Raw genomic sequence first — 18,371 nt, 5'->3', positions numbered from 1 at the left:
TTCAATTTTTACTGTCTTTGAGTGAATAAGAATGGAATAAGAAATATAGCCTGGTTGGAAATTTGTGTTAAGCCTCTTATAGAAAATGAGATGTATTTATACCCAAATGACCTTGCTAGGGTTTTCTTGGGTACTTTCATAAAAATGCATTCCTACACAGGAAGCTAGGTAAATTCTGACAAGGTTAAGCGAGTTTAGCTGCAAGTATGTGATTAACTGCCTCTTCAGGTGATGAGAAACGGCTATATGTAATGCTAAATCTTAGAGTATGTGAATCATACTGTGTTGTAGTCTTTTGCAAAGAGCAGTAACCAAAACTGGTTTCATGTCTGTTACCATATCTGATTAGGATCATTAATTTCTGATCCTGTGAAATGTTGATCTTCCAAGGTTTTCATTTAACTAAATCAGGACCAAAGTGAGTATTTTGGAATTCTAAAACTTTTCATTTTGACTTAAATGTTTAATTTCTACCAGTATAATGCTAGAATATAGTGTTTCAAAATATATTAATAATTTTAGTAAAAAGTGGAGCCATTTTTTTAATATATTCCTGTGAAAGTTATGGTTGAACCCAAAAAGCCAGTAAAGATTTAATCTTGATTATTTCTAGTATTTCTGCATATTAATGATGTAATGCTTAACAATTACTTATAGACACAGTATCATCATCCTGTTTCTGCTTCAGTTTTTGGTACTTTTCACCAGTTTGAAAGACATTCATATTTGCAACTTTTTGTACCTTGTTCTCTTCCTTATTTGGGGGAGGGGGGAAGCTGATATTTAAATGTACATTTAATCGTTTTTTGTCTATACATATATTTTTTTTTTAATTTAGCCCTATTTCCATCAGGCAAAAAGCCTCATAAACGCAGACACAAGTCAAAAGGTAACAATGAGTTGTAGGTCAGCCTGCTCTCCTGCTAGCTGTAGTGTGTCTGTATAGGATGTGCACAGTCAAAAAAAAAAAAGCTTTTAGAAGGCCTTTAGACCTTTAGGCCAGAAATTGTGTTGAACTTGGTGTACTTAGTGTTTCCTTCCCCCCCGCCCCTTTTTTTTTTTAATCTCCTTGATATACCTGTGGCAATGTTAGCTGCTGCAAGGTTTGCCTTTGCCTTTGTGTTTACTCTTGATTTGGAACTCTACAATATGGTAGCTTCCTATTTTCTTTTACTGAGCCAGTAGAAGGGCTATACGTATCATTTTTGTGATAGTACTAATTACCTCTTTGAGTGAAATTACAAGAACTTGGTAGAAAGTTGGAAGAAGCTCTCAGCTGTTTACAGAATGATTATTCATCTTACTTGCTGGCTGTTCAGGATAAACGCCCATTAGTGGGACGTGTATATGTGAATGTGTTCTGTGTGCATCCCACCAGTAGCTGGGCTTAGACACTGTCTACCCACCAGCTGTCTCCTGGTTCCCAGTGTCTTCAGTCACTGGCATCTGAGCATGTGTGTTCCCAAGGCCCATGGCCCCAGTCCAGCTGCTGGTACAGATCCCCCTTGTGCGCAGTTGTGCTGGTTTTGACTGGGATAGAGTTAATTTTTTCCATAGTAGCTTGTATGTTACTATGTTTTCGATTTGTACTGAAAACCACGTTGATAACAGAGGGATGTTTTTGTTATTGCTGAGCAGTGCTTACACAGAGTCAAGGCCTTTGCTGCTTCTCACGCCGCCCTGCCAACGAGTAGGCTGGGGGTGCACAAGAAGTTGGGAGGAGACACAGCCGCCAAAAAGGACTGTCGTGGTTTAACCCCAGCCGGCAACTAAGCACCACAGAGCTACTCGCTCACTCCCCCCCTCAGTGGGATGGGGGAGAGAATCAGAAGGGTGAAAGTGAGAAAACTCATGGGTTAAGATAAAAACAATTTAATAGGTAAAGCAAAAGCCGCGCACGCAAACAAAGCAAAACAGGGAATTCATTCACCACTTCCCATCGGCAGGCAGGTGTTCAGCCATCTCCAGGAAAGCAGGGCTCCATCACGTGGAACGGTTACTTGGGAAGACAAAACGCCGTCGCTCTGAAGGTCCACCCCTTCCTTCTTCTTCCTCCAGCTTTATATGCTGAGCATGACGTCATACAGTATGGAACATCCCTTTGGTCAGTTGGGGTCAGCTGTCCCGGCTGTGTCCCCTCCCAATTCCTTGTGCCCCCCCAGCCTACTTGCTGGTGGGGTGGTGTGAGAAGCAGCAAAGGCCTTGACTCTGGGTAAGCACTGCTCAGCAATAACGGAAACACCTCTGTATTATCAACACTTTCCAGCACAAATCCAAACCATAGCCCCATACTAGCTACTCTGAAGAAAATTAACTCTATCCCAGCCAAAACTGGCACATTCTCCACCCCTATTCCATACCATTTACATCATGCTCAGGTCCCACACTATCCAGTACATCCTCATTAACTGCCACGTCGCTTCCCATTCTTTAATATAATACACAGGTATTATTCCCTTAGTCTATGGACTACCCCTGTAAAATGTCCACAAAATGTCCCTTGTGTTCATTTAGTCCATGACTTTGGGCTCCATCTGTTATGGTGGTCGCTCAGGACAGGAGAGGTGCTGTGTTGCGTGGAGTTACTGGGCACCAAAGCCAGCTCAGGTCGGGTCACTGCTGCACTTGCACTGCTTTTTGTAAGGCTTGTCCTCCATTGGTTCAGGTGGTTCCTGCTATAGTAATTCCTATCACATGCAACTCAAATCCCGGGTTACAACAGTTTAAAGGTATATCCATTCCAGTCTCCACCCCTGGTCCCTTTGGGCCAGGTTACAGGGTTTAACATTGCAATGAACTCCTCCCCTTGCCTCTGCTCCGGCTTGGGCTTAACCACAGACTGCAGTCCCTTAGTGGTGTACCTGCTCCAAGTGGAGCCTTACCTGTGAGCCACGGCCTGTTCAGGGGTATATCTGCTGTGGCATAGACTTATCCACAGCCACAGTCGCTTTGAGGTGCACCTGTTCCAGTGTGGCCTTCTCCATGGTATACCTGCTCCAACATGGCCTTACCCATGGCTGCAGTCCCTCCAGGGGTGTACCTGCTCTGTCATGGGCTTATCCATGGCCACGTGTTTTGAGGTGCTCCAGCATGACCTCAGGAACAGCAACTGATGCTTCAAGGTCTACCTGCTGCAGCATGGAGTTATCCACAGCCACAGGTGCTTCGAGGTGTACCTTCTCCACTGTGGACTTATCCTTGGGCCACAATCCCTTCGGAGGTATACCTTCTGCGGCACAGATATAAGCACGGCCACAGATGCTTTGAGATGTACCTGCTCTGGTGTGGACTTAGTCACAGCCACAGACGCTTCGGGCTGTCCTGCTTGCACGTGGACTGATCTACAGGTCACAGTCCCTTCGACTCAAGTTCACACTGGAGTACCAGCCTGTCCGGTACAGCACCACAGAAACAGCAGCGATGCCCTGGCCGTCTGCTAGCCCAGGCGCATGGCCGTTGCTGTTATCAAAATGTTCCCAGGCACAGCAGAGTAAGATGATAAGCAGTGCAGCAAGCAGTGAAAGCAAAAAGCAGCCACTAACAAGCACTAGACTCTAATATACAGTAAGGCAAGCAAGCCCCATGGCAAGCACAGGAGCCTGCCGATTAATAGCTAAACAGCAATTAACAGCTATAAATTCAATCTGGCACATTCCAGTCAAATCTGTCACTATCTTGAACCCTTTGTGCCCCACGTTGGGCGCCAAAAAGGACTGTCGTGGTTTAACCCCAGCCAGCAACTAAGCACCACACAGCCGCTCGCTTGCTCCCCCCCAGTGGGATGGGGGAAGAGAAGTGGAAGGGCAAAAGTGAGAAAACTTGTGGGTTGAGATAAGAACAGTTTAATAGTTGAGATAAAACAACAATAATAATGATGGTAATAGTAAAAAATTGTAATGAAAAGGAAAATAACACAGAGAGAGAAATAAAACCCAAGAAAGACAAGTGATGCAAATGAAAATGGTTGCTCACCACCAACCGACCAATGCCCAGCTAGTCCTCGAGCAGTGGCCCCGTCACCAACCTTCCCTCTAGTGTTATTGCTGAGCGTGATGTCATATGGTATGGGATATCCCTTTGGTCAGTTGGGATCAGCTGTCCTGGCTGTATCTCTTCCCAGCTTTTTGTGCACCCCCAGCCTACTCGCTGGTGGGGCAGTGTGAGGAGCAGAAAAGGCCTTGACCCTATGTAAGCACTGCTCAGCAATAACTAAAACATCCCTGTGTTATCAACATTGTTTTCAGCACAAATTCAAAACATAGCCCCATACAAGGTACTATAAAGAAAATTAACTCTACCCCAGTCAAAACCAGCACAACAGTAATGCACATGTGCATGTACACATGGGTCTCAGTAAACCCCCCAGGCTCCATGGTCTTTCTGACAGTTGGCCTGGGCCTCCTGGTCCCTCCAGGTGCCTCCCCCTCAGAGACACACAGAGAGACAGACAGACGTGGACACCCCCAGCTCCCAGGCCACTTGACCTACTCGCCTGCTGGTCCAGCTCGATACTCCCTCGTGATCATGCGCTGATGCTGTGCACCTTCGCTCGCTCCAGACACACAGGCCTTCTGACCTGTGGTCTGACTCCAGTTGCTGTGCTCAGACCCCCATGCACACACCTGCACAAAGAATGGAGTCCCTCACCCAGGAAAAGAGAAATGGGATTTAATCAGAAGACGGGACAGGCTGCCCTGATGAGGCTCAGGGCATGGCCAGATGCACGTACTGATCAGCAACCGGTTTACATGGGACTAATGCTTTTATCCCGTTATCCCTCTTGTTTTCCTTACTTGCTCCTTCTCAAACCATCTCAGTCCTCCTTTTCCCCACCCTTGCTTCCTCCCTTAAACATCCCATACTAAGCCTTGTGCACTCCCAAGATGCTGTTGCCCTGCATCCCACAATGTGTCCCATACCCCAGTCACTGATCCCACCTCGATCAGTGAGGTGACCCAGAGAGCTGCTCCCTTTGCCGCACGGGGTGGGTGCCACCCCTGGACCATGGGGCCAAGGCTCCTGAGACAGCCCTGGCAGGGGCCGGGGCAGTAGGTGTTGGGGCTCCACCACTGCCCTCGTGCCTCTGTGCGCCTTCGTGTGTGTGGAGATGAGCTTTATATCATATAACAGAAAAAATTGCAATTTCCACAATTTTTTACCCACTTAATATATTGAAATTAGAGATGAATTGGCATTTTTGTTACGCAAGTATAGTGAGGCATCCATTACAATAATGAATTCTATCCAAAGTAGTCCCAAAAATGTATCTTCTGGTGTTTGCATGTCAATTATAGAGAGAGCAGCAAGATGGCAGCAAAGACGTAGTTTTGTCTTGTGTTTACTCTTGAGGGCTAAGGTGCTTTCCTCAGACTCTGTATGTACTGGGTCATGTACCAGTGAGCCGTCAGGGATTAAAAATTAAGTAAATCCTTCAAAATGCCACTTCAAGTGCTCAGGATCTCTGAGAACCTGGCAAAGAGAGCTAGAATTCAGGTGTTTTTCACTAATCTTGTTCTTCCACTGCCTCTTGATCTTAAAATGGCATTTCATTTGTATGACTTCTGAAAGTTATTTCTTGATTTTTAAAAGCTGAGTATGTTCAGCTCTGCTGGAATGAATGCTTTTTGTTCATGCTCAATATTTGCACTGCAAAAGCGCTTTGCTAGAGTTGGTTTAAACAAAGGTTGCGGAAGAACCAGCATAAATCACCTTGTGGTGGGGGAGTTTTACAGTTGTCCTCCTTATCTTAGTATCAGGTGCCTGTAGGTGCTTCTAACTATGTGCAGTGGAAGTCATCAAATAATAATGGCCCGGTCCAAATGGCTTGATCTCGGCTAAAATCGAAAATGTAACATCGCAATTCATGGTTTTGTAAATGAGACACATGAAAGTCAGGACACTCAAGTCTCCATTTGTCAGAGGATCCTCATGACATGTCTGTAAATGTATTTTTACTGTTTTTTTAAATCTTATGTTAATATGTTAAATGTCAAAAATGAGAAAAGATTATTGGTGTATTCTCTCAGGAATGCAGTCACAAAAGGAAAATCCATCAGCTGATGGATCATTTGATCATAATCTGCTTATGCATTAACGAAATTGTTGTGCTTCTTTTAGTATCAGCACAGTTGGTCTTATTCTGACAACTTTTTAGGCCAACTGGATTTGCTAAATTTTTTGTAGGAAGTTAGAAATGGAGGAATTTTTTTCACCAAGTAGATTTTTAGAATTGCTGAATATGGTACTTGTAGCAGCAAGAATAAGGAAGGATTGTTGTTCACTTCCATTCAGAAATCTTCTGTCAGTGAGTCATCTTCCAAGAAGCTCTTTTCTGTTTCAGAATACCTTCAAATTAAGACCTTAGTATTTCAATTTCACAACCAAAAAAATAAGTTCAGGCTTTTGTAAATTACTCTGCAGCAATATATCATCATGTGCTATGTTATTTATTATGCATTTGAATAAGATCTCATCTCATTTTTTTAAATTCTGGGCTTTCAAGGGAAAGCTGGCAAGATCTGGGATGAGAGGGGGAAGGGACAATAAAGAAGTTATTTTCCTTCATATTTAATAATTTAGAGTAGTAACTGATCATTTTTTACAATGATCCAAATTATAAAATAGATGATCTTGGGTTAAATAGCCATATAGAAACAAATCTGCATCTGATGTGTAGAAATTTGATTGATCATGTTTCAACTGTTATTCAGAAAGTGAGGTAAGTTGTTTTTCTTCTAGATGAGGACAGACTCTCGAGGAGGAAGAGCATTGTGGACACGGTATCTATTCAGGTGGATATTCTGCCTGGCAACAACACAGAGGATAAGGTATGAAAATCACGAGATGTTTTAAAGCAGCATCTTCGGCGGGGGAGGAATGCAAATGAAGTTTTCCCAGAAAGTCTAATACCTAATTGTTCTAGCAAAGTTAAATGCTTTGGGGTTTTGATTTTTTTAACTCCTATATTTGTAGAAATGTGTTGTCGAAGACACTGATACTGATCTTGATGTATAAAAATGTAAAGTATTTTATCACTATAGTTTTTACAGGTAGTACTGCAGAATATGGGGTAGCAATACATATATATGCCGAACAACTAATATTTTATGAGTAAATATTCTAAAATATTTTCTTTGCATTTTGAGGGATCAAATAAATTCCTGCCTCTGTATCCCTGCATCATTTGAAGTATCTGAGAGTCTTGTTCATCAACATGGGGCTGACAGATACAAGACTAGTGGGAGACCTGCTGTCTTTGAGAGGGGCAGGTAAAGACTAGACAGGCTGCCTACACCACAGGGTTACAGTATCACTTTTCCCTTCCAGAAGAGTTTAGCACACAGTGCTTTAAAGTCAGAGGAAGGATAAGGTAGCAAGAGAAAGTTCATATGTAGGGTACAGGAGCTGATGCTAATTATCCCTTAGGAAGACTGTATCATAATTAAAATTATCCCACATCTTTTGACACTTCATTTGAAGTATTTCTTAAAATAAATTTCTATTTCTGCTGAATCTTTTTCAAGGTTCTGCTGATTTTTATTAACCAGATTTCTGCTGGCTGCGATGGAGATTAGCTGTTGAAATTGAGGTGTTTGTATCTGCAAATGAATCCTACCTTTAGCATCTTCAGGCACAAACCGGCTAGGGACATGAAACAGAATGTGCAGACAGAGTCAAGCTGAATGTTAGTTAAAAATGCAATATTAAGCTATTGCAAAGGAGCAAGCTTCATTTTAGAACTTACTGACAGAAGTGATTTATGTTCTGCATTATTATTATTCCTTTCTGCTTTGTGCTGATGATACCTCAGGTGATATTTTGTGTTCACTTCTTGCTCACGTGCTTTAGCAAGGATACGGATAAACTAGATAAAAATTTAGGACAAAGAAGAAAAAAGTGTTTGAAAAATAAGCCAGATTATCACAATCTTTAGCTTTCTGAAGAAAGTAAATGCTCCTAATAGGAATGGGAGTGTTTGCCATTAGTATCCTTTTTTAAAATCATGTATTATATGTTATTATATGTGATTGAACGTCTCTCTTGAAAGTAGAATTAAATGAGAGAAGTTTCCATTTCAGATTTCAAATGGTATGCTGATGTTATGTTAAGCATTGATATATAGACATTTTTTGAAGAGGATATGGCAGTTGTAGATAAATCAAAATCTTTGTATGGGTTCTCAGTTTAATGTGGTACAGTGTCTTGGATAATGAATTACTGTTTGTCTCTCTTAAAAACAAGAATGTTATTAATCAGAAGCACATGAAACAAAGTATTCTTCCTTTAGTTGCTTTACAATGTTTGTTTACAATGCAAAGGGAAGACCAATATTTTCCAATTTGCTGACTGCACCTTGATACCTATATCATGAACAACTGAAAAACTGGTAGATAGACCAAATGAACTTCTTGGTCATGGTGAGGCTCCAATATTATGCTCTTGCAATATGTTAATCATAGAATCATAGAATTATTTAGGTTGGAAAAGACCCTTAAGATCATCGAGTCCAACCATTAACCTAGCACTACCAAGTCCACCACTAAACGATGTCCCCAAGCGCCACATCTACACATCTTTTAAATATCTCCAGGGATGGTGACTCAACCACTTGCCTGGGCAGCCTGTTCCTTCAGTGATGGTGCTCTGTAATTTTTGCTAATTCTTGTTCCCTCATAATGCATATTTTTGGCCACCTGCAACATAAGATGATACACTGGATGTAACTCAAGAGGAGGAAAAAAAAAGAAAAAAAGTCCACAAGGGTATTAAATCTGGTTCTCTTGCTATGTAGATTAATAACATAATCCATGACTGTCAGCAGAATTAAACTGCAAAAAAAGGAGCATAAGGCTTTATGATTGAGAGGATAAACTACTTAATTAATGGAAGTTTTAGGATTAATGATGTATGGTACCTTTTCTACCCTGTCTTAGGTAGAAGACTGTTTATCCATAGAATATCTATTATTGTATACAATATGAATGCAATTCTTTTGTCAGCACAATCAGTTTTTTGTTGTGGCAAGTCTGTTAGTGAATCCTATTCAGGAAGATGGTTTATTCCATAGTTATCTCCATTTATAAGATGAAAGCACTTGTAAAAGCAGCTAGTGCTTCTGTGATATTGATAACCAAGTATAGTGCTGGCTAGTATCAGCAACTACTACAGACGTTAATTAGAAATCTGAAAGGCTGCCATAAACAAGTAATATTTACCAAATATGAATCGTATAAAAGGTGATTATTTCAAAACCTGAATAATCTTTATCTCTAGCCATATCCACACATATTTGACATAAAGGGTGTTTTGCTCTTTATTTATTAACCTTTTATATATTCAGAGGCAGAGAATACAATGCTAATGTAGTAAAATCTGTTAGAAAAGTATCATTTACAGCTCCATCTCCTGAAATAATACCGATGTAAAAAGGAAACAGCTACTTCTGGCTTTTCCATTTACAGTTCAATGAATTCAAGTCAATGAATTAAAAAATTGAAAGAATTCAGAGTCTTCTGAATTGGGTGAAATAACTTTTTGCTACCTTACAGATCTTTTATCTTAAATCATATTAGACCATTCTAAACAATTAGTGTTTATAAGAAAAAATAAAAGTGCTGTCTGTTTACCTGTAGTTAGTTTTGAAGGGTTAAAGTAAGGCAGTCCAAGCCAAGAAACCATGTTATATGCAGGTGAACACTGTTCTGCCATCTAAGCACTCTCCCCTAATACTATCACAGTGGTTTCACTGTAAATATACTTGCTGGCATAGAAACTCTGGGTCTATAAAGAATTGAAACACAAAGATCCATGAGCTGGAGCTCTTCAGAGGAATGTTTATGCATCTTCGGTAATTTTGCAGCCCCAAGCATTCCTAATGAAGTACATCTGCAGCAGAAAATGGATATGCATATTGCTAAATGAACAAATTTTCTCAGTACATCAGACATAGCTTGTTATGAAGAGCCCTTTAGCTCCAATGTTTATGACATAAGCACCAAATTATTTGGAGCCCATACTGGTATGAAGTTAGCCTAAAGCAATAACCGTTTTCCACTCTACCCTCCACTACCATATCTTATTTTAGTGTCACATTGCTGGTAACTCAACTAGTCTCAGGAAGCAGTTGCTATTATTCGCAACAGCTGTCTAAGAACCAATACTGAGGCTTAACAGTATAAAAACACCACAGCATATTCCTGACCCAAAGGAGTGTTCCACCAAAATTCAAGTCCTTTTCCAAAGTATTGTTGCCATAGAGCGTCTTGACTAGAATTTGGAACGTTTTCCTTGATCTCATCTGATAATAATTTCCTCACTGATTGTGGTGGCTTAAAAACATGAATTAGTGATTTGTCAGCTGTCATAGAAACTCCAGATAAAGCTATTAGAAACTTGTAAGGCAGAAAAGCTCTGTGGCCATTTCAGCCTTCTGTATTTATCACATTCCTGATTTTTTAGAAGCTTATATGTTATATATGAGGTTTAAGGGGTTATGTTTCTTTGTGTTTAGATTGATAATACTGAAGAAATCACCTTTGAAGCTTTGAAGAAAGCAATTGGTAAGATTTATCACAATTGTATTTGTGCAGCATAGTTCTAGATTACGGTGGAATTGCTAGAGAAAAAGGTGTGGCCAGAATAACATAATTAAAATACTACATTTGTTTCTCTTCAGCTAGTAAATTTATTTAAAACTTCAGTTATTTCTAAATTTCTGAATTGATATCTTGATAATTTTAGTGAATTCATTTTCTGAAGCTAATGTGACTGAATGAAAAGCATCTGGAAATGCCTGTCATATTAGATTTGCCCTTATAGGCCAAGCTGTAAATAACATGAGATTTTCAAGTTCCATTGAGTGATGATTTATAAAGCAACTTAATTATTTTTTACATGTTAAGATTTTCAGGTCTTCAATGCATTCAGAAAATAGATTGTAAGGTACGCATTGTGGACTTCAAAACTACTCAATTTTTATTTTTCTGACAAGTGGCCCAGCTACCAGAACTCAGAATTATCCAGTTTCCTTATTTCATATCGCTGTAAGTAATTACTAATTAATGCTGCCCAGTCCAACAAAATCCTGTCCAAAATATGGATTAGACATTGATGTTTTAAACCATAGTCACTGACATTTTAAACAATAATTCAATCTGAGAGTTTTCCAAACCTGCCTAATCACTGAGGTACTTAAATTCATTAGATCTGAGTAGCTGTTGTAGGTTCACTCAGCTTATGGAGGCTGAACTCGCTTTTCCCAAATTCTAATAGAAAGTTCTGCCCACCTGTCTGCATAGTACTGGGAGGGAGGATACTCCCTTCTTTTCTCTTGAAGCTGAACTTGTGTGCAGTGAGTGAGAAGTGCAGTCTTGAGTCCAGATAATGAAGTAAAAGGAAGCCTGGATGCACTCGTAATTAAAGCACACAGTAAGAAAGGGGCAAAACTGGGGTCCTCAAACCCGCTCCCTGAAATTGTATCTGCATTTTGCTTTAAAAGCAATGACAGATGACAGCTTGCTTGAGTATGGTTGCATCACATCAAATACAGTGCTTGTTTACTTCTGCAATGCACATTTGAAGGTTTATATCACTTATACTTGATAGGCAAAGATTACATTTGTCTTTATTTTTTTTTTATTTTTTTAAGATAACAATGGACTTGAAGAACAGGAAAAAGAAAAAAGGCGTCTTGTGATTGAAAAGTTCCAAAAAGCACCATTTGAAGAAATCGCAGCACAATGTGAAACCAAAGTGAGTTTCTGAAAAATGTTATACAGCATTGAAGATATTAGTATAAGCATTAATGGCGATGTGCTGGCTAAAGGTGATTTGTGTTATCATGTCACTGCTGCTGTTACTTCTAAATAAGTTCAGTTCTTTGTCTTCAGTTATTGTCTCCACTGTTATCAATGTTGGGAGATTCCAGTTATTTAAAGTGTGCTTTTGATTATTCCTAGACCATTTGAAAAGGAATAGAAATCTCATACAGTCTTCATCCTAATGTTTTCCTTGCTGTCTTTGAAATCTAGATTCACAGTCCGTTCCTATTTCATCCTGCGATAACTGGAGCAGTATTTACCCCATTATATATGTTGAATAACTAAATGTATTTCAGGTTTGTTAAACTCCTATCTGCAATAGCAAAATTTGCTATATAATTGCTTGCACTCCAAGACAGGCTCACTCAATCTCGCATGCCTCTTCAGGGCTCAGAATCCTTGCAGCAGTGAGAAAAGAAATCGAGACAGGCACAAAATGCTGCCTAGATTTGCCGTGTGGTGATGTGGAACACACTCACTGAGTATGGCCTGGCACATTCATTTTAGCTCGGTTCAATATGTAGTAGTTAATAATTCAATTTTAATTTTTTTTTCTAGGCAAACTTGCTTCATGATAGACTTGCACAGATACTGGAACTCACCATTCGGTAAGGCTTTATCCAAGAAGAATATGACAAATGAAAAATGAGTTATAAAGCAATTGTGACTACTTTCAGGTGGTCATGTCATAGTGTTCTTAAACACATGTAATAGGTAGAAAATAATTGGCTTAACTGAATGTTGCGGTTTAACCCTGGTAGACATTTCAGCCCCACATAGCCTCTGGCTTACTCCCCCTCAGTGGGATGAGGAAGAGAATTGGAAGGGTAAAAGTAAGAAAACCCATGGGCTGAGATAAGAACAGTTTAATAGGTAAAGCAAAAGCCACGCGCGCAAGCAAAGCAAAATAAGGAATTCATTCACTACTTCCCATCGTCAAGCAGGTGTTTAGCCACTTCCAGGAAAGCGGGCTTCATCATGCATAACGGTTACTTGGGAAGACAAATGCCATAACTCCAAATGTCCCCCTCTTCCTACTTCTTCCCTTAAAGCTATTATTGCTGAGCATGACGTCACATGGCATGGGATATCCCTTTGGTCAGCTGGGGTCAGCTGTCCTGGCTGTGTCCCCTCCCAACTTCTTGCCCACCCCCAGCCTATACGCTGGCAGGGCGGTGGGAGAAGCAGAAGAGGCCTTGACGCTGTGTGAGCACTGCTCAGCAATAACGAAAACAGCCCAGTGTTACCAACACTGTTTTGGTCACAAATCCAAAACATAGCCCCATACAAGCTACTCTGAAGAAAATTAACTCTACCCCAGCCAAAACCAGTACACTGAAAAAGAGTAGTCTTCATCTAACACAGTCACTTTGATTTTCTTGTTATTATTTTGAATCTTTTGGATAGTGGAGAATATCCAGAAACCATGTCATAGTATACCTACATTCTTATAATATTTCTATGTATATCAGTAGTATTGAAGAATGCTGTTGTTTTCCCATTGCTGTATCTGTTTGAGAATGTAATTAGATATTAAGCACCCAAAATAGTACGACATTATTATAGAGTTGTGCACATCCGTTGTGCAGTATAAACAGTATTTGTTAGTAATAAAATGCATTTTCATAGTTCTGTAACATCAGTGAAGTTGATGATTTAGACCAAAGTGTAAAAAAACCCAAGGCATGATAATCTCATTAGAATTTCAGGAATAGGATAAAATACTGATAGTTGGGGGGGTAGTTTACTCTTGTTTCTAGCTATTAGTGTATAAAGTTATAAAAAAGACAGCAATCCGTGTAATTATAAATTATATATATTGACTGTTCTTCTCACACAGTCCTCCACCTAGCCCCTCAGGAACGATGACCATTACTGCTGGACATGCTCATTACCAATCTGTTCCAGTCTATGAGATGAAGTTTCCAGATCTTTGTGTGTATTAAGTGTCTTCTGAAGTCTGCTGGACATTATTTAGAGTAGAATACAATAGAAAGAACAAGATGAGTTTTCAAATTTTGTTGTTTATTTCATCTAAACTAACTTTAAAATAATGATGGACATGAGCCAAATACAGATTACTCTAGCCAAACTCATGAGACTGTCTTGAGTTGTTTTCTTCTGTAATATATTTGAAGTTAGGTTTTTCATATATCATATTTCTTCATTTTCATATTTGAGTACATGTAAAAATCAAATTTAAAACTTGTCTTGCCATATAGGTGAATATTTCAGTTACTGTAGGAATTTGTATTTCTGTAAATTGCTTTCATTTGAGGCATTGTGACTGAAGAACCTGTTAAAGCTTTTTTCTCTTTTTTTGTTTGGATGGTTTTTTTCCTCCTTTCCACCTCAATTATATATCTGAATAGAATGCTTTTGGCTTGCTTCATCTTATTAAATGTAACCAGTGGAGCGCTACCTTAGCTCCCTTTTGTTCATGCTGTCATAGCTCGTCAACTTGTTTATTTTGGAATATATGGAAGAAAACAATACCTTACATGTGTTCATGTACAGTAAATGAATTAATGGACACTTGTTAAGTATTTTTTTGATGCATCACATAACATGCGTTTTAGGTATATACGCCCAGTATATTTCCTGTGTTTCTTGCTAAAAGTTAACTGCTTTGCATAAGAGGAGAAATCTCCTCCTGAAGCACTGAATTGTGCAATATTTTTCATGTCTTAAGGTGTATGGTTTACAGACTGTACTTTTGAAAACACGGTAGTATTTTACTGTCTGCTTTAGTATAAATACACGAGAGATATATTTAGTATAGCAGAAAATAAACTGAGGGCATTTTAAATCATAAATACAGAAATTACAAATATATTCTATAAGGTATTTCTCTGTAGTTTATTACAGCTTTTTAATGATATTTTAGAAATTGAAAGAAAACTGGATGAAACCATTTAAAGACCAAGAATTTATTACATATGTTTTCAAGCAAAAGCATTTTTAGAGATGCATCTCTGTGTTTGTTTTTGTTTCATTTCTCAAACCTTTCTAGAAATAAGGAAAATATGGTAACTTTCATAGGTTTATGTATCTGAGTATACTATTCAAATGTAAATAAAGTAAAACTGGTATAGTAAATCACTGACCTTTTGATGATAATTGTCAAGGCTGTCTTTATGACTCACTAAATTCTGCAGGCAAAAAGAAAGAACAGCTTTCGTTGATGCCATGAATAGTAAGTTTGAAGTCCCTTAATCTATCTGAATCTGACCGAAGCAGCACAAACATGAATGAATGTTCTCAAATATCTATAATAAATGTAAGACATTTAAGTTAGCCAGCAGTTCAGATAAACAGTGATCAGGCCACGAACAAAGTGGTCTAACTTCAGTTAGCCCTGCTTTGAGCAGGAGCTTGCTTTAGATGACCTTCAGAAGTCCCAATCTAAATTAATCTATGATTGCATAATTCTAAGATCTGAGTGGTTATCAGGCCAGCTAATTTGCTGACTGTTTCGAGCATTTGCAAACCCACTGTAAAAAGGATTTTAAGTTTTTTGAACTGTAGTACAGTATTCCACTGCACTACTTTTAAAAGCCTCATGTGACATAACATCAGAGAAATATCAGGTACTTAAACCTATGAGATAGCATGCTGAGACTTTCAGAAAGCATTCACAAAACTCAAAAGGTAATTGAGACCTTCTTTTCAGTTTAACAGTGCAATCACAGCTGTTAGTGGATGACGAAACAGCCCCTTATCTACAGCATTCCGTTGTGATTTTTACTGCTGCAGCGTATCAGCCTGATCAGACCACAGTCTACACATTAAATAGAACTCTAGCTTTTAGTTTTCACTTTTTGTTTTTTTTTAAGGTAAGACATAATAGTTTTTTGGCCTATATAAAGAGTGTAATTTTTTAAATAGTAAATCTAACCTAGGGATACAATGTAAAAGACTTATCCACTCTGTCTGTTTTTTAAGAATAACACTGCACTTTTGTACAAAAAGAAAATAAGGAGTCTAAGAAATAAAGAATGTACTTCTGTTTGCACTCTTGCAGTATGGAGACTGTGCTGTAAATAGAGGATTGTTTCTGTGATTGAATTCTGTCGCATGAATGCTGCATGTGAAAATAGCTAGACTCAGCATTTCATTTTCTGTTCTGTTTTTGAAGTATTTTTCATTTATGCTAATGGTAGGTTTCCATGTTTTCAGTGTTCGAATGAGCTTTGTTTGGGAAATGCAGGTGTTGTGCAGGTATTGAGCAGGGAGTGAAGAGCTTGTAACACTCTGCGGGTTCACATGGTATTTGATTTCTTCCTTTCTGGAAGTTCAGGGGGTCTCTAAGTTGATAATTGGTTCACTCTGGCCTTTCGAGACAGCTGGGAGATGGGAGTGACTGCAAAATGTATTGTTTTGGTAGCTATTGTTATATGTAGCTAATGAGTGAAACCACATGAATTAAGAATGCTGTTGTACAGTATAAAGCTGCTTTGTTTCACTTATCTCTTTATGTTCTTGAGACAAGTTGCAGAACTTAAAAGCTCCGTATCCATACTGGCCCTGTGTTATCTGTAACACATTGAGTACTGTCACAATGTTTATAAATTGGTATCCAGCTGTTTAAATGTATTCCAGCTTTTGCTTTGGGTTCTCTTTCCCATTGTGTCATTTTGAAAAATTGGAGCTTTTGGTAGTGGGTCACTTTAAAGTAATTTAAATCCTCGTTAATTTCAAAAGATAGAAATAGCCTGCTGTCCAGAATCAGAGTAGGGCTAATTTGTCTGTTGTTCTGATGGTCGTATATTCTGTACTGTACGTAATGAACCAGTTTCAATAAATGTAAGAACACACTGTGCAATCTATATTTAAGCAATAAAATAAACCAAAATTTAAAATTAATCTTTTCTAAGGTATCAGTTAATTTTTATTGCTCACAGTCAAAATGTCAATGACATTATTTTTTGGCATTGAAAATAGACCTCATTTTACACACCTTTTTTTTTTTTGCACGTTATAGCATTATTAAACTACTTTTTATTAAACTACTATTTATGATTAAACCGTTACTATTACTAAGACCACCAAAATTTGAGAATGCAACAATACAAAAATCATTTCCTAATAGCAAATAAGCTTCAAGAAGATAAATAAGCTATGCTTTTCAGGCCTGCCTCCCTGGTTAGAAAATGTATTGGTTTTGCAGTATCAGTTTCAAGGAATAAAGTTGTCAGTGTGTGTGCAGATCTGTATACAGCTCACCCACAGGTAGCATTTTTCAAACAGTGATTCCATCTAATGGGGCTGAGTATTATACTGTTGTTTGTTACTCTCTTTTTTTGGTAGCATTCATTGATTTAAGTGTTTTTAGTAGTGCACCCTGAGAGAAGCGGGAAGAACAATTCTTTTTTTCTATTTTGAGGAAGTTGGGACCTTCTCTACCTCACATGAGATAAATCCTAATATAGAGAGGATTATATTGTTGTCTTTTTTTCCCTTGCTCCTCTGTTCCTAATTTTTGCAGACGTTAATTAAAACTTTGTGTATATTTAGGAAATTTTAGAGGGTAGGCATCTTCTTTCTATAATCTATGACTTATGGATCTCAGAACCTGCTATTAAGATATGTGGTCATCAACCTTTTTTGTTGCTCAGGTTGGTCTGAGCAGGATTTTGATGCTGGATATCTCAAAACAAGCCGGGGAGAAAATAGTAGCCACACTTGGAAGATTATTTTAAATCGTACCTAAAGAGAAGGTGTAGAGGTGAATAAGAGATTCTGTCGCTGTACCACGTGAGACCAGACAGAGGGACAAAAGTGGCAGCCACTGCAGTTGTGAGACAAAACAAAGGTGATCTGTTAAAAGCTACTTTCTGGGTACTGGGGGAGTTTCTGTCTGGAACTTTTTGCTTCTTCACAGTGTTGCCTTTACTTGAAAGACCTAACTCGTTCGTTGCTCACGGTTTTAATGATACTGTGATCAAGATGAGCAGTACACCTGAATAGTGCTGGTTTTCAGAGTTCGTGTCTTCCTAAATTATGTCAAGTTGTTTATGAAATCATGTTCCCAAATCTTTAATACTTCATCAGCTTACAGGCAAAGAATAAGTGCTTAAAAAGTTAAAATAAGTAAATTAGAATCTAATGAAGTCGGAAATCTTTTTAGATTAGTAATCAATAAATTAGTTGTTCACTTTGGGGAAACAACTAGGTTTTGGCCAGCTATGCCCCAAATCTTTGAAAAATACAGTGTAAAGTTACTGTGGGAATGAGAGAAGAAAGAAAAAAGCTATGCTAAATGTCTCATCTTGATCTGCTTATCATTTTTTTATTATTTTAGCACTGATTTCTGAGAATGAATAAATACAGCTAATCATAGCTAGATTATTTAAGACTTCTCTTTATCAACACAATTCATATGGTAGTAATTACGGAACAACTTTGGTGTTAAATTCTTCCTGAAATAAGAGATACTGGAAAAAAGCCCGAAGGAATTAATGACAACATTGCCTGAATAGCAGCATATTTATATTGTAATTTCTCTGTTACTTGGTCGATTCAAATGATCCATCTCTATCTCTGCAATCA

The 18,371-nt window shown here is 38.5% G+C and overlaps 1 protein-coding gene across 6 annotated transcripts in view; it reads left to right on the top strand.

Moving 5' to 3' along the window:
* The window catches only part of EFR3A (EFR3 homolog A), an 89,291-nt gene extending 73,739 nt beyond the window's left edge, over positions 1-15,552 (top strand). For 4 of the 6 annotated variants that reach the window (XM_050891596.1, XM_050891594.1, XM_050891595.1 and 1 more), the window contains 5 exons: positions 6,739-6,827; positions 10,511-10,559; positions 11,648-11,751; positions 12,378-12,427; positions 13,660-15,552. In XM_050891596.1, the coding sequence (XP_050747553.1) occupies positions 6,739-6,827; positions 10,511-10,559; positions 11,648-11,751; positions 12,378-12,427; positions 13,660-13,765 (398 nt within the window). In that variant the 3' untranslated portion in view covers positions 13,766-15,552. Of the gene's footprint in view, positions 1-838; positions 890-6,738; positions 6,828-10,510; positions 10,560-11,647; positions 11,752-12,377; positions 12,428-13,659 lie in introns of all 6 variants that reach the window. The other 2 variants (XM_050891599.1, XM_050891597.1) reach the window with 2 other exon arrangements.
* Positions 15,553-18,371: the final 2,819 nt, after the last annotated feature.

The sequence above is a fragment of the Gymnogyps californianus genome, chromosome 2, assembly GCF_018139145.2.
Source record: "Gymnogyps californianus isolate 813 chromosome 2, ASM1813914v2, whole genome shotgun sequence".
Taxonomy (NCBI): Eukaryota; Metazoa; Chordata; class Aves; order Accipitriformes; family Cathartidae; genus Gymnogyps; species Gymnogyps californianus.
This window is presented reverse-complemented; position numbering and strand designations above follow the sequence as displayed.